At 51.0% G+C, this 14,336-nt stretch overlaps 4 protein-coding genes across 4 annotated transcripts; 3 read left to right on the plus strand and 1 right to left on the minus strand.

Moving 5' to 3' along the window:
* Positions 1–966: 966 nt before the first annotated feature.
* On the plus strand, positions 967–1,232 carry COL26b_012557 (uncharacterized protein; the record flags this gene model as incomplete). The annotated part of the gene is made up of 2 exons (XM_053185200.1): positions 967–1,101; positions 1,173–1,232. The coding sequence occupies 2 exons, from the start codon at positions 967–969 to the stop codon at positions 1,230–1,232; spliced, it is 195 nt and encodes a 64-aa protein (XP_053030835.1).
* A 430-nt stretch (positions 1,233–1,662) lies between these two features.
* COL26b_012558 (uncharacterized protein) lies at positions 1,663–4,965 on the plus strand (the record flags this gene model as incomplete). Its single annotated transcript, XM_053185201.1, has 3 exons — positions 1,663–1,788; positions 1,857–3,409; positions 4,320–4,965. The coding sequence occupies 3 exons, from the start codon at positions 1,663–1,665 to the stop codon at positions 4,963–4,965; spliced, it is 2,325 nt and encodes a 774-aa protein (XP_053030836.1).
* Positions 4,966–5,938: 973 nt separating this feature from the next.
* On the minus strand, positions 5,939–7,564 carry COL26b_012559 (uncharacterized protein; the record flags this gene model as incomplete). The annotated part of the gene is made up of 3 exons (XM_053185202.1): positions 5,939–5,950; positions 6,003–7,246; positions 7,300–7,564. The coding sequence occupies 3 exons, from the start codon at positions 7,562–7,564 to the stop codon at positions 5,939–5,941; spliced, it is 1,521 nt and encodes a 506-aa protein (XP_053030837.1).
* A 4,839-nt stretch (positions 7,565–12,403) lies between these two features.
* COL26b_012560 (uncharacterized protein) lies at positions 12,404–14,206 on the plus strand (the record flags this gene model as incomplete). The annotated part of the gene is made up of 7 exons (XM_053185203.1): positions 12,404–12,592; positions 12,651–12,673; positions 12,729–12,842; positions 12,894–12,961; positions 13,016–13,119; positions 13,179–13,351; positions 13,402–14,206. 7 exons carry the CDS (start codon positions 12,404–12,406, stop codon positions 14,204–14,206), a joined length of 1,476 nt encoding a protein of 491 aa, XP_053030838.1.
* Positions 14,207–14,336: the final 130 nt, after the last annotated feature.

The raw sequence follows: 14,336 nt of genomic DNA on the forward strand, positions 1-14,336 counted from the left end.
ATCGCGACGGGTCTTTTTTACGGCCGCATAGTTGCAAGTTACAATTCTGGCTTGTTCGTCTCTCACCGCTCGTTCACTCTTGACGCGAGGTGCCACTCTCGGTGCTGAATTCGGTGTCCGACGCTAAAAAGGTATGTTGAGGGTCGCTCTTGAGGGTATTTGAACCGCTTGTCGGATTCTGAGATCATAACATTAAGATTCCATTGGAATGAAGCTTCAGAAGATGGACTGGCTCGGTCAACTCTTTTCTGCTAGTTGAACATAGTTCCAGGTCAACTAAAATCCCCACAGCCGAGCTCTCGACCTCTCTCAGCAACTCCCAGCAAACTGGGTCTTAATTAGGGGAGCACCGTGCTTCTGGATACGGGGCATTGTTAAGGTTTCGGATACGCCGCAAATGTGAACTGGACTAGATGAGCCTGAGGGCGGTTCACGCTAGACTGACTCAGAAAACCTACAAGTACACCGTAATTCGATGTCAGCAAAGCAACAGAAGAGCGGACTTTGAAAGGATGCATGGGAATCTGGAAAGGAATAGAGAGTCTACCACTGGATACTAATGAATGCCCAGCCTGAATTGATCTCGCCAAGGGAGCATCAGCAGTCGGATCGTTGGACACAAGCTATTCTGCATGCGATAGGGACTCTCGTGACGAAACTAGCTCAATTTAATTACGGCCGCCTAGACCAACAGCAAGCGAGTCAAGAATCTCCGTCCAAGCATCTGTAGCCTAGCAGATCGCATCTTCCGATAGCGAAGAAAAGGGGTGGATCATAAGAATAAAAGCATGGTGTCTTCCCCTGCGGAGTTGTCGGTTCATACTAAATGACTATCCGCGACTTACGTGTTTTACCCTCGAGCTACAATTTTCCCGGCGTTTTCGCGAAGCCCTCAATTTCAACTTTCTGCAGCTCTCGCTACAGCAAATTCATCCTCGACCACCCAGCGCAAATACTGACGATAAAATGAAGTTCACCGGAGCGATCCTTTTCCTGTTTGCTGCGGCGGCCTCTGCCCAGTCTTGCACTGGCAACGAGATGCAAGTCTGCCAGGGCAACAGCATCAAGTTCTGCAACCTCGCCAAGAATAACGTCTTCGATGTAAGCGGCGAATATTTCTTTCTAGCCACGTCAGCCGGAGATAGACACGGAATCACTGACTCATACGACAGTTCATGGACTGCGGTCGCCAAAAGTGCGTCAATGTTGCTGGCGGTGCCAACTGTCAGTAAATACAAGCGGGAGGTTTTAGGGAAGATAGGCACGCGGAATAAGAACAGAATCCCGTATTTTGATTACTACTGCCTTCAAGACCCAGCAACTTCGCGCAAGTTGTACAATGAGCTTTCCAATTTATTACATTGGTCGTGGTCGACCGTTAGCTAGACCGCCGCCACCCGTGAAGCCCATCGATTCTCAATGTGACAGCGTCAGCACGATCTCACTAGCGCAAAATATGGGAAGCTGAAAACAAGGGTCACTCAACGTTGCAGTGAGACCACCTCTCGCCAACTCAATGAGCCAATCAGATGCCCTCTTTCGCTAGCACGCCGTCAATGGATCTCCCAACCACCTCAGCTTACTTTATGGAGACCTTTCTGAAAGACAATTTCAGCTTCACATCTAACACTCCCTTGTCAAGATTGCAACCAAGCATGCAAGATGGAGAACTCACATAAGAACGGAACTTTGACTGATATTCTTGAGCCCAAAGAAGCCGTAGATGCGGTCGCAAAGTATGCACCGCCTCAGGATCACAGCAATGGACGACGTGGCGCACACAACGAGGTAAGAGGGCCTTCAAGCTGAGACGACATGCTTCACCTCTCTCCCGCCCGTACCTGACTTGAGCACAGGGTCTTTGCGAAGATTGCGCCGTCTTGGATTTGGGTGTACACTGCTTCAAAGTTCAACCTGGCTCCACAAAGCCTGCAGGCAAACCGGTACAAGATCAGCCAGCGGCAATCCGCTCGTACACAACACCCCATCATCTTGGAAGCCTGAGTGATATTCGGAATCGATCATCGGAATGCGAGATGTGCGCTTTGATCATAGACTCGGTGGAGGAAGCAGGGACTCAAAACCCGACCGGTGACGTCTTGGACGCAGCTGCAGAGCATGCGCTTGAGAATGCCAAATGCTCCATCAGCTGGGAGATTGACGGTCGTGAGGCGTCCAGGTCCAAGAGCCGCGGCCACAACCCAGCGAATACAGTCCGGGGGATAACCAGACGCGTGCACATTCGATGGGACCACCCCCGGCTTTCAGACGCTTACCTGGTCTACGTTGCACCAGAGAGATTCGCAAGGACGGCGTCCGATGCTGACCGTGTCTGGGCCAAGGACTCGCTTTTCTTGGGGCGCAAGATTACCGAAGATATCGAGAACCAAGCTCTGATCCGATCATGGCTAGATCTTTGTCAAAAATCACATCGGGGCCCGTGTCGTCAAAATAAGGACGAAGGTGTTGAACGCTTTGTCGAGATGGTGTCGCACTCTTACTTCGGTGTCATCGACGTACAGAACATGCAACTCACCCAGCTACCTTGCAAGTCTCGAGAGAGATCTCGCGATGGTAGAGAACGAAGGTATGCATGGGGAACAGATATGCATGAGCCATATGTTGCACTTAGCTACGTATGGGGAACCGACGAGACGGCATACACAACTTTGACGGACAATGTCATGCTTCACCGTATGCATGGTGGACTTGAAGATGTTCTTCTCCGACTGCCGAAGGCTATCCAGGACGCAATCGACCTCGTCCGCAGACTTGGCTTTAAATACATGTGGATAGACCGACTTTGCATTGTCCAGAATAGCTCGCGATCCTGGAAGCTCAATGCATTTAACATGGACCTTATTTACGGCAACGCAGCACTTACTATATGTGCGGCGGATGGAGATGCATCGATCGGGTTGAGGGCCATGCGACCAAGTACTCGCAACACCAAACAGTACAAGCGCATGATCAACCCTCATCTTGAACTAATGGTCACACGCCCACCCGAGATCTACATTCGCTCCTCGGAATGGAACGAGCGGGCCTGGACATTTCAAGAGCGGCTCCTCTCTCGCCGCTGCCTGATCTTCACTAACGGAAGAGTGTACTTCCAATGTCGATCGACTGGCATGTCGGAGGACATCTTTGGAGACCAAAAGGGAGCGGGTTGGTCGTTGGACCTGGTCGATGCGCCTATGCAAATGTTCCGACAACTTGACGACCGTGCATTCTGGGTGTACATGAAGTGCGTCGAGCTCTACACCGAGAGAAAGCTGACTCAAGCCAAAGATATCCAGGCAGCTTTCAGTGGTATGGCTAACATGATGGAGGAACGCATGAATGCGCCTTTCATACATGGACTTCCTAGTTCCCACTTTGATCTGGCTCTTCTTTGGGAACCCGTTAGGTCCGTCAAACGGAGAACGTCTTCGACGAACAAAAACGATCATACGATCCCAGACTTTCCCAGTTGGTCTTGGACGGGATGGATTGGAGAGACAAAGTATCATGATGACTTGATTGGAGGAGCCCTTGACAATGTTTCCCAGTGGCTGAACACGCACACTTGGATTCAGTGGTGGGTGCGGGATGGACACGGTGACTTACGTCCACTGTGGGATTATCATCAGTCACTGGAAGACGCTAGCGAAGATCACAGCTGGAGAGGGTATACGAAAAAGAGAGCAGAGAGGAGTAAATACCGCTTGGCAACCATTAAGTCAATGGCAATAGCTAATCGTAAAATAGGTATCCCATCCGACTTTCCACGCCGCCGGGGATCTCCAAGCCCAGTGCAACGGGACGGTTCACCAGGCGGTTCTTCGTAAGGAAGTATTCACCATGATATTGGATCTGATTGCTAAACTCAACTTTAGGTACAGCGATGATTCAGCGTCGTATTCTGACGTAGATGTGCGACTGCGTGAAAGAGCTGGATCCAGATCCCGGTCTAGACAAGGGGCGCCGAGGTCCAGGGACGACAAACCACTCTATCAGGGGTACACGGAGGCCACTTCGTACAGGCAGCCTGCCGCCTTTCGGGCGTCTAATCCCGTCGGTCGAACATACAGTGTGGAAGGGTAAGTCTATTGAGCACCACCTTGGCATCTTCAAAGATGTAGTCTTTCTGACATAAAACATGTAGGCGATCCAGAATGCCAGTTGTCGCAGACGACAGAGATAGGGACCGACGCTCTAGGCATGAATATGAAGACCGTTTGAAGTTACCACCTCATTCTCCGTCTTCTCCGAAGTAGTACGTAAAGAGAGCTTCACTTTCTCAGTTGGATGTACAAGCAAGCTGACAGATGAGCCAGTGATCAACGCAGGAAGGTCACTCGGGAAGGCGCGCTGTTCGGCGCTGGACCAGTGGTTTCCGAAGGCCTCGTCTCAGCCCCGGCGCCGGTTCACACCGCAGACTTCTTCGATATGTTCTTCGAGGATAACGAAAAAGAATTTAGTATCACACTGCGAGATTATCCGTACCGCGTCGTGAAGGCTCCCTTCGAACCGAAGCCTGAGACGTCCGAATTCCCTCTGCTTCCGATTCTGCAGTTCCGTACATGGCACACCTGGCTGTACATCAAACATAACGGCCCATCGGAGCGGCAGTTTCATGACCGCAAGCTTCTTAGCATGGGCACGGAAAGTGGTCTGGCGCGATATCATATTGCAGATGAGATGGGCGATTGGTGTGGCTCAGTGGTTTTGGAAGCTGAATGGGCAGCCAAAGCGAGCGACAAGCAAGAGTTTATCGCCATCTCCGAAGCGAAGAGTTTTACGCGTGATGAGTGCCCAGAGTGGACATACTACATCCCCAAAGAGAGAGAGCAAAGCGAGTGGGACTTGTTCTACGTCCTTCTGATTGAGAGAAAAGATGAAAAGTGGGAGAGAGTCGGTGTCGGAAAGGTTTTCAAGGAGGCCTTCCACAATTCGAAGCAAAAGGAGATCATGCTTAGTTGAATCGCTGGTGTACGATAGTGCCAAATGTAATCCAACTAGAAATTCTACGTATGATCTACGATCTTTGACTGGCCTTTAGCTAATTTCTGATTTCTGCCCGTTGAAAAGTGATTAACTTCTTTCCTACTGGTCCCTGCACACTTGCATCACTCTCATTTACGTAGCCGGGAGGAGGTAAAATCTCCGCAGAAGCGCCAGGCGGCAGTGAAAGGGTAACACTAATCTTACCAGCTCCCTCGTCAACATTAAGATCAACCTCTATTTTGCCACTTGAAGTCTCTTTCTCATAGTTTGCCGAGCTGATACCGGACAAAACCGGTGCAACCTGGATTTTCGTCCATCCAGGTTCCAGAGGTCTCACACCAGCAACGTATTGAGGTAGCAAGAACACAGGCCACGATGACCAGGCATGCATCAGAGACGTATCGTGGTAGAAAGGCTGTCCCTCGGCTGTCATTGCTTCCCAGTGACCGCCGGAATAGTTGGGGTTTGAGGTATCAGCCATCGGGCCCCAGACGCTCTCAATGAGCTTGACAGCTTCTTGCCCCTTCTGGTGCGAGAAGAGAGCCTCGACCGCAAAGCCCGTAGCATATGGGCTGATAACCCCTGTCCTATCCCAGTGGTCCAAGCCCTTGAAGGCTACAGGCTTTGTGCCTGAGGGACACGCCAAGTGACTTGCAGTCTTCTCTGGTTCAGACGTGATTCCAAGCGATAGTGCGTAGCCGTTTGTATCTTGGCAAATGCCGTCACTGGGAAGGGCCATTCCCATGCGGATGCTACAAGTCTCTGGATTCCACAGATGATGAAGTATGTTTCTCTTGAGACTCTCAGCTCGTTCAGCAAGTTGTGACTTGCGACTTGAATCGGATGTCATCGCAATTACAGCATTCAATGCGTCGTAGTATGCAAGGTTCGTTGTTCCTGCTGCGCCAAAAACTGGGCCGCCCAGAGGGTACCAATGCACTTACAGTTGTCAGCAAACATTCTGGAAATGGCATAGATATTAGAAAGATCTTACTTGAAAGTTCAGGGTGTACCTCGATGAGGCCCGACGGCTTCAAATGTGATTCTGCGAACTTCAAGAGATTTTCGGCAGCGGGGAGGAACCGCTTAACAACCTCGTCGTCTCCGGAATGCAACCAGTAATCCTTCACAGCAACCACCAGGAGGCATGCGTATGTCATGGAGTAGAACGCATATGTCGGTGGTGGCGCATCGCCTGTGTGGATGGGTGCTTGGATGGGACACAGGTTACCGAGATACCCATCCTCAGTCTGGTGACTGGAAAGAAGCTCAATGCTGCCGGCAACTGCGGCCATGTCCAGCCCAGCGTAAGCGACTCCACGACCAGAGACAAACAAATCTCCACCAAACGTGGCTCTGTCTCTCTTTGCTCCATCGATCATGCAAGCCACGGCATTTGTCCCGACTTGGAAATCAGCCAGTGTCCTGTCCTTGTCCTCGAGTCGCAAGCTGTTCTCGTAGAGGACCTCACCGGCACCTTTCACAGCAAGGTTTTGATAGACTGCCAGCCATCCATTGGGTCCTCCAAACGCCACAGACCCGGTGTTGATGCCTGATCCTCCAAGGATCGGTCGAAGCTGAACGTCTGCGATTGTCGCAACCTCCCGGTCATTGATTGTGACTGCAATGGCATTCCCCTTGGTAATCGTTGAAATACGGATCCAGTCTCCTTTCTTTGCAATGCCGTGAGTCGACCAACTTCCAAAGCTCTTCACGGGGAACACCGCAGATTGGTCAGCCAGGCCTTCGTACGCTCGGAGCTCCTCGGCGTCGATGTCGAGGCAGAAGATAACTCCGTTGGCTACCATATGAACGCCCCAGCTGGCACCAAGATGCTCAATTCGGACTTCAAATGTGACTTCTTTGTCTCCCCACCGAGTTCCCTGTCGACAGGGAGCCCAGTGCTGACCAAGAACTATAGTGCCGTCATTCGTGACTTCCCATGATGGAGCAGTCTCGCCCTTGAGGACGGTGCACATGTCCACAGTGCGTACACCGTCCCTCCAGATTCGGTTGAGAGTTTCGTCGGAGCAGTAAAAAGAAGCCTTTGGCTCAATGAATGGCCTGACAAGCTCAACCCCAACTCGACTAATAACAACGGACGCATCTTCGGAGATAAGCACAAGCTTAAGGTATCTCTGCGATCTTTGCGCAAGGTTTGCCTTGATTGTTTGCTGTGATTCAGATGGATCAATCTTGATGGCAACATTGCGGTAGCAATCCATTGCATTAGAAAAGAAAAAGAATGGTCCATCTCCTATTATTCCGTTTATTAGCTGTGTCTCAGGGTAGGTCAATGAAGACACTTACCAGTCTCGCAATCAATTCCCCCGATTGTCTCGCTGTAAACAGCTTGAAGCTGTATCGGCCCATTGCCATGTGCGCGTTCTATGACGATGAATGGAATTCCACCTATGCATATTTCATAGTCGAACACAATGCTAGCTCTTGCGGTGGGCTCTGAAACCTTGCCATTGGACAGCGTAAATGTGCCCGAGTCAGCGTCTCGATCAGCGCCCTTAGACGCCGACAGGACCTTCTTGGGCACAATCACTTCGGGAGCGCTGACAGTCATTTTCAGAAAGCAGAACGAAGAAAATGACAATTTGGAGTCACCGTTCTCACTTGCGAGCTCTTGGTGTCGTGGAACTTGTAGGTAAGAGCAAGCGGCTCATCCGGGGTAAATTAACACAGTCCCGGTCTTCATCAATTTCGGGAAATCCGACTTCGCTGAGAACGCTAGTCCCGATGTGGGCGGACGTCCACCCGGTTTTGTGGGGTAAAGGTGGACGTAAAACATAAGAGGACGCCGACGTCCACCCAGATCTACTGCTGGCGTCTCACGTGTGAAAAAGACGTCCACCGTAGACATATCGTGTGCATCTAGACGACCGGCAACTACTCAGATTGGCCCCGCAAGATGGCTCCGAAGCGGAAGACCGGAACGTACCCCTGTTCGAAGTGTCCTCGAATATTCAACCGACTAGAGAATTTGAAACGACATCAAAAATCACGTAGGTCTCCGCCACAGCGGTTGATCCATTGACCACGAAGAGGACTTGAATCGCTCACAATGTTCTAGATCAAGGCAGCCTCCCACATTGCTGCGACATCTGCCAGAGAGAATTCTCCAGGAGCGACTTGTTGAAGAAACATCAACGCACCCACCAACGCCAAGACGAGCAGCAACCAACAGACGAGCCTCCTCATGGCAAGAGGAGATATCCTTTTGTGCTTGAAAACAAATATGGCTCATCTAGTAGCGACACTTCTTTCACGCCAGGTGAGAACGAACCCGAGCCAGGCCCAGCGGTAGGTTCGAACCTGTTGGGTCAGCCTAGTCAGGCGGACCTCTTCATGAACCAAGCTGTACACGGTGCACCAGTTCTTGTGGATGGGGACGTGGATTTCACAGGCTTCTTTCGTCCTTGGGATACTGGGAAACATCTTGATACAAATGACTGGTTCACCCAAGACTTTTATGACGCCTCTCAAGAAATGGCGACAATCTTCGGTCCCAATGACTTCATCGCGTCCGGGAATCAATCGGCGTACGGAGCCGCTCATGAGCTATGGAGCTGCCTGGAGCCACCTGAGGCCATGCAATTCAATGTTTTCGGAATGCAAAGCATTGATAGCAATGCACAGGTCACTCCAGTAACATCCGGAGACGTCACCGAAAACTCATCGCGGGCAGCCTCGCCACCAAACATGCCTTCAAAGGAGGATGCCATTGCATTTGCGTGGGATCCTGCATCCGAGGGTATACGTCAAACAAGGCCTATCATAATCAGCGAAACTCATCCATTGCGGCGAAACCACAACCCGCGATTCGATTTCAGCGACGCAACCTGGGCCAATGTCCACAATTTCTTAGAGAATCAGTCGCCAACAGCAGACAGCTTCATCTTACCCCCGCTAGGAATTGCGAATATTTTCTTTGGGCTATTTTTTCAAAGATTTTATGCGCAAAGTCCTGTGCTCCATCTCCCAACTCTCAACAGCAATGGGCTTCATCCTTCTCTGCTTTCCATTATGGTGGCAATAGGCGCGATGTACAGCCACGTACGGCAGACTCGTCGCTTTTCAATTTTGTTGCTCAACCGCTCCCGCCAAAACCTTCAGGCTCTCATCGAAAGAGATAGAAGATTTACCCGAGACCCACACATCATATACGCGTACTCGTTGATGTGCTATACTGGGCTGTGGTGCGGGAACAAAGAAGCTTTCGAAGTCGCCGAAGCCTGTCGAGGTACCCTAGTCACTTACGTCAGACGCCTTCCCGAGTTTCTGTATAGTATGACTGACGACAATCTACACGACAGCCTGGACAGAATAAAAGCCTGGGCGCGTTCGGAGTTTGTTCGGCGAGTGAGATGGTTTGTGTTCCTGGTGGATTCCCAGTTTCCTGCACTCCTGAATATGAGGAGCATGATGTCCGTATCGGAGGTATATGATTGGCAACTTCCGTGCAATGAGACGCTATGGCAAGGCATGTTGGGTGCAAGCGATCGAGGCCTTGAGCCCATGTTACTGGGGTCAGCTACCGAGAGCCAAAATAGTCTGCGAGGAATTGTGCGAAATGGTCCAATGAAACGACCACCACAGAACAAAACATCGGCAACGGGTTTCGTTAAAGGCTTGACAAACAAGACAAATCCATGGGCTACGTTTCTGGTCATCAGCACATTGGCAAGCCAGGCTTTAGACTGTGCCCATGATCATTCAATGAACGCAGACATCACGTGCTCGGACAGCTTTGAACACCACGAGAGAGATATTGACCTCTCTACCTTTGAGGGTTTGAAAACCGGACCTGGAGTCTTTAGATATAACGTAAAAGGTATGCGACACCCTTATCAAATCAATGCCGTGCTAACTCGCGCCATTAGGCGCCCTTGAGTATTGGGAACAGCTCATTTCCCGTGCGGAAAAGCACGACCCAGATGCGTGGGGGGTCAATGAATATTTTCATGGTGCATCTCGAGTTCTGCTATCGCTGGCAAATCTCAATCTTACCATCTCTGTATCCAATCTGCAAGACGCCATCGGAAAAAGCGGACCTCAGGGGATCGCCCGGGGATTGGACCTTTTCAAGCGTCAATTAGGGAACATCCCCTATCTATATGGCCATGAAAACTCGAATATGGGCCAGGTGGTGTCTAGATGGACGCCTTCGGCTTCAGTGGAGAACAGATACATCGGACTTTTGACGGTTTTCGATCAGGCTATCAGAAGTATTCACGACATCATATCTGTCCCAACGTTGCAACAAGCAGCTCCGTACAGCATCATTAGCACTTTTCTCAACTACGTGCTGCTGTGGATGTTGATTGGGACCCGCACGAAAGAAGAGCTATGTTTTCTCCACTGCCTTCTCGACAAACAGGATGAACTATCATTCACCACAACAGTACAGATAAAGCTGCGCAACATCCTTGAAATGGCTTTGGGCGATGGGAATGGTGGTTCGCCTAGAGCTGAAGTAATATTCCGGCACGCTTCTCAGGAGCTTACTCGCCTAGGGACTTGGGGAGCATCACTCAATCTTGCTTTGCTACTACGGCTCAGAGCTAGTCAGTAGTGATTGGGATTGAATAGTAATCTTCATCTTCCTTCGTGGTTCAGACAAGTTTCATTTCCGATCTCCGTTGCTTTCAATTGCAGAGTCGGCGCAAAACTGGCCTCAACCCCGTCTAGCGTCTCGTCTCACATCAGACAGCTCTCGTAACGTTAACCGCGGCCTGATAAAGCCAAAGTCACAGGCGAATGACTGTGCGCGAACCGGCATTCTTCAGATCCTACCTATCATGGAACTTCCGGAAGGCAAATTCGAATACTACTAATCAAGGTACAATGATTCCGTGAAGGGCATCGCAGCCGAGCGGGGAATGTCCCAATCAGAGACCGAACTTGAGTTTCGCGGGCACACAGTACTCGCGTCTTGTCCTTCTTGTGAATTTCTCAGTTATCGACTTGAACCACTTGCTGGCGCCACAAACCAGCATTTTAAATGTAACATTGACGCAATGGTCATAAACAAGTCACCTTTCCCGGATGTCCATGCAGCGCTCAAATCTCGCATTTGATGTGTGGTCTTGGAGCATGAACTTTTGCATCATCACAAAGTTCCACAAATCATCCATCAGTCCTTTGGCCTTTTGAATGATAACCAACTGCGAAAAAGCCATTATGCAAAGTAGGTCTGCTTCTCGGCCGCTCTGATTGACACGTAGGGCCATATATCAATCGCTGTTGAGTGATCATCCCCCTTTTGGGAAGGTATCCGGCTATCGGCCATGCACTGGTCAAGATGCACAGTTACAGCGCAGAGTCTCAGTCGGTGCTTCTTCCAGCTGCCGGTCGTAGCCGCACTAATGAAGTGGCAATGAAGCTGCACATATCAACAAAGGGTTCAGAAGGAACGTCCTATGATTAAAGTTGTACTTTTCCACCGACCCGCAATCTCCGAACCAGATCTAGCATTCGTAAGTAAAGAAGAGACCTTCATGTGTTTATCCGTGTTGTGGGTTCGCATCAGGCCCATGGCAGGAGCCTCCCGAGTCTTCGCAGTGGACCACGCACACACCCTTGTGTTTTCCTATCGGCTCCATGCGACGCTACGCAGAGCGACTGTTGAGACACGCGCAGTAGTCGCCGCATTTAGGTCCACAATTACACGTGGTAGCTGTACAAGTGCGTCTCCTGTTGCATTTGTGCACTCTGACTGAACCGCATGCAGATGCATTGCTTTTCCTCGGCAAGATCGGCTTTGCGAGAGCCCAGGAAACAGGAATCATAGCGCAATTATTAATCAAACGCGTTGGGAAAAGAATGACTTGTCTGACCTGATCCCCCACCGCCTCTGAAGGAGCGTGTGTGCTTTTCCGTGCGGTGAGCCTCGTCATCGCCCCCGTTCGTGACGGCCCCCCATGAAACGGAAAAGCAAACCACCTGCCATTACAGACTCAGGTCGCAAGGCTCCTTGTTAAATGGCTCTTTTCCGATACGACACTTCCCTGTCAACTGCCTGCGAGGGCCTTTACCATGTCCATACTAGCGCAGGGTCTAAATCGGCCAGCTAGCTGCTCTTTCCCCAAACCCCGCACGAGCGGAAAAGCTCGGCGCCCCATCTACCCCATTTCCCCCATGGGGGGCTCCACGCAGATGTGGCTCCTTATCACGACTTCAGCGGAGCTAACGCGGAGCCTACGGAGACGTGGGGAGAGGTGTTCGTCTTAAGCTTGCTCCGGTATATATGGCGGTTCTGCACAGACGGAGTGGTCTTCTGGCGACGTTCTGGGCTCTCAGGTTCTCGTTCATCCAGCGCAAGACCTCGACTCGGCCGCTGTTCGACCGCGTTAGACGACCACGGACGCCCTGAATCTCGTTTCGGAGACACACATACACCAAGATGGCTGCGCCAAGGAAATCAGAGGAGGGCAAGGCGGACGTCAGCCAAATGGAGCGCGTTTTGACCGCCGGCTCTCTTGGCGACGTCGACAAGCCCAACCAGGACTCGAAGGTCGACGAGTTTGGAGCACACACCAAGACCGACCCCAAGGAGATCGCCTTGGTCAAAAAGATTGATTGGTACATCTTGGTATGTCTTGGCAGATAATTTGCGCGTGGTACAGAGACTGACTGAACTCTTCGCGAAGCCCATTCTCTGGGTGATGTACTTGTAAGTCACCACACCCTTTCAGAGATGTGACTCGTACTAACAGTAAGCTTTCCAGCTTGAACTTCCTCGATCGCAATGCCATGATCAATGGCAAGCTGAATTCTCTTTCGAAAGACCTGAACCTCAAGGGCACTCAGTACAACACCTGCGTTTCCATCCTATTCGTCGGGTAAGTTGGAGGTCCTCAGCGTTGCAGACACACTAAGCTAAATGTCGGTAGATACCTGTGTGGCCAAGTTCCCTCCAACATGATTCTCAACCGAGTGCGACCATCTTGGTACATGGCTGGTATGTATGCCAAGTTTCCGACGAGATACGCGAATTCCTAACCGAGGTGTATAGGGTTCATGCTGGCGTGGTCGATCATCTCCCTGCTCACGTACATGGCGCATGACTACTCGACGATGCTTGCCTGCAGGTTCTTGCTTGGAATTACTGAGGCTCCCGTAAGTCCATACATCCCGTGGCTGGCTACATGAGGACAGCATTAACTGACAACATGAAGTTCTACCCTGGCGCGCTGTATATGCTCAGTATGTTCTACACGCGAAAAGAGATTGCCACGCGTATGGCAATTTTTTACACCGGCAACATGCTGGCCAGCGCCTTCTCGGGCTTGATTGCCGCTGGTGTCTTTGCTGGGCTGGATGGAAAGCACAATCTCGCTGGGTGGCAATGGTGAGCTTCGCAACCTCCTTTTTGTCATCTCCCGTGCTAACATTCACTAGGCTCTTCATCATCCAAGGTGCCGTCTCTATCGTCGTTGCCATCGCGGCATTCTACCTCCTCCCCGACGCCCCTCTCAAGACCAGATGGCTCACCGAGGAGCAACGTCAAATGGCCCACAAGCGCATCTTTGACGATACGACCGACCGTCGCGAGGGTGGAACCAGTGTCTGGAAGGGACTACGCGAGGCCTGCTCCGATTGGCGTACCTGGGTGTTCTGTCTCATGGATAACATGCATCTCTCGGCGAACGGCTTCAAGAACTTCCTTCCCAGTGTCGTCAAGACTCTGAACTACAACACAACAATTACGCTGGTGCTGACGTGCCCGCCGTATATTCTTGCCGGTATTCTTAGTATTCTCGTCTCGCACTCCTCCGGTCGCTTCAACGAACGTACCTGGCACACAACTGTGAGCAAGCTGATCGCTTGCGCTGGGTTCGCAATGAGCGTGGCCACCCTTAACACTACTGTCCGCTACGTCGGAATTATGATCTTTGTTGGTGCGACATACGGCGTAAACAACATTATTTTGGGATGGACGGCGTCGGTATTGGGACAGACCGACGAGAAGAAGGCAGTCGCTATCGCCATGTGTAACACCTTTGGCAACCTTGCCAGTGTTTATACCCCTTACCTGTGGCCCGACTCCGATGAGCCTAGGTACTTGAAGGCTATGCTGGCCAGTATCGGGTTCTCGCTTGGTGTTGTGGTGTGTGCATGGGTAATGCGCTTCGCACTTCAAAGGCAGAATCGCAAGATGCTCGCTTCTTCCAACGGAGGGGTAACGAACCTGTATGTGTACTAAGCATTGGGAATTACGATCATGATTATGCGAAAGGCTGTGCGAGCATCATTGACCCCGGATTGGGTCAAGCAGAGGTGAAGTACTGGTGGGATCTAAGATTAGAACTAGATATAGACTCTTATACCAAGTC

Source organism: Colletotrichum chrysophilum, assembly GCF_026319265.1.
Source record: "Colletotrichum chrysophilum strain AFK26 chromosome Unknown scaffold_181, whole genome shotgun sequence".
Taxonomy (NCBI): domain Eukaryota; kingdom Fungi; phylum Ascomycota; class Sordariomycetes; order Glomerellales; family Glomerellaceae; genus Colletotrichum; species Colletotrichum chrysophilum.